The sequence below is a fragment of the Penaeus monodon genome, chromosome 28 (assembly GCF_015228065.2).
Source record: "Penaeus monodon isolate SGIC_2016 chromosome 28, NSTDA_Pmon_1, whole genome shotgun sequence".
Classification (NCBI taxonomy): domain Eukaryota; kingdom Metazoa; phylum Arthropoda; class Malacostraca; order Decapoda; family Penaeidae; genus Penaeus; species Penaeus monodon.
Window position 1 is genome coordinate 32,602,028 of NC_051413.1, and position 634 is coordinate 32,602,661.

At 31.1% G+C, this 634-nt stretch overlaps 1 protein-coding gene across 1 annotated transcript in view; it reads right to left on the minus strand.

Annotated features, from left to right (window-relative positions):
• Nucleotides 1-94: 94 nt before the first annotated feature.
• Nucleotides 95-634, minus strand: part of LOC119591176 (leucine zipper transcription factor-like protein 1) — an 11,362-nt gene continuing 10,822 nt past the window's right edge. The window contains exon 6 of the mRNA XM_037939885.1: nt 95-131. Within this exon, the coding sequence (XP_037795813.1) occupies nt 95-131 (37 nt within the window). The remainder of the gene's footprint in view (nt 132-634) is intronic.

Sequence of the window (634 nt, forward strand, 5' to 3'; positions counted from 1 at the left end):
TGTTGTTTGTTGTCATTAATATAAAAAATTCTTATGTCACTGAAATTTACGTGTAATTGTTTTGTCAATTTCCTTTTTGTGTTCCTGCACACATTCAGCAAAATCTGACCAGAATCAAGTTGTATCTTGCACTGCAATGGAAAATGTGCACTGAATACTTATGTAATACAATTCATCTATAGAAAACATAGACTAAAAACACCTTAATAAAGATATTCAGTGCTATCCTTTGTTTCATTCTGTCCGTTCTTGAAAGCTGTATTTACTATATACTGATTTAATTTACTGTATTATCTGCATCTGCGGTTGAAACATGTATACAGTAACTTATATTATAATGAACAATACCAGCTCTGGATAATAACATGGATAATATGCCCAGTTATATGAGGAAATACGAGTGCTAAATCATGATATCAGTAAATACACAATACCAGGCAAAGATAATGGGAGCATGTTGATAGGAAATTTATATAATTCCGGTAGCAATGCTCATAACCACTCTCTGAAAAAAAAATAATAAAAAAGTTACATTAAAAGGGGATAAATGAAGCATCAAAATCCTCTTCAAATCCGGAAAACACGGAAAAGGCAAAGAATCAAGCTATGTAGAAACATATGAACATTTATGCAT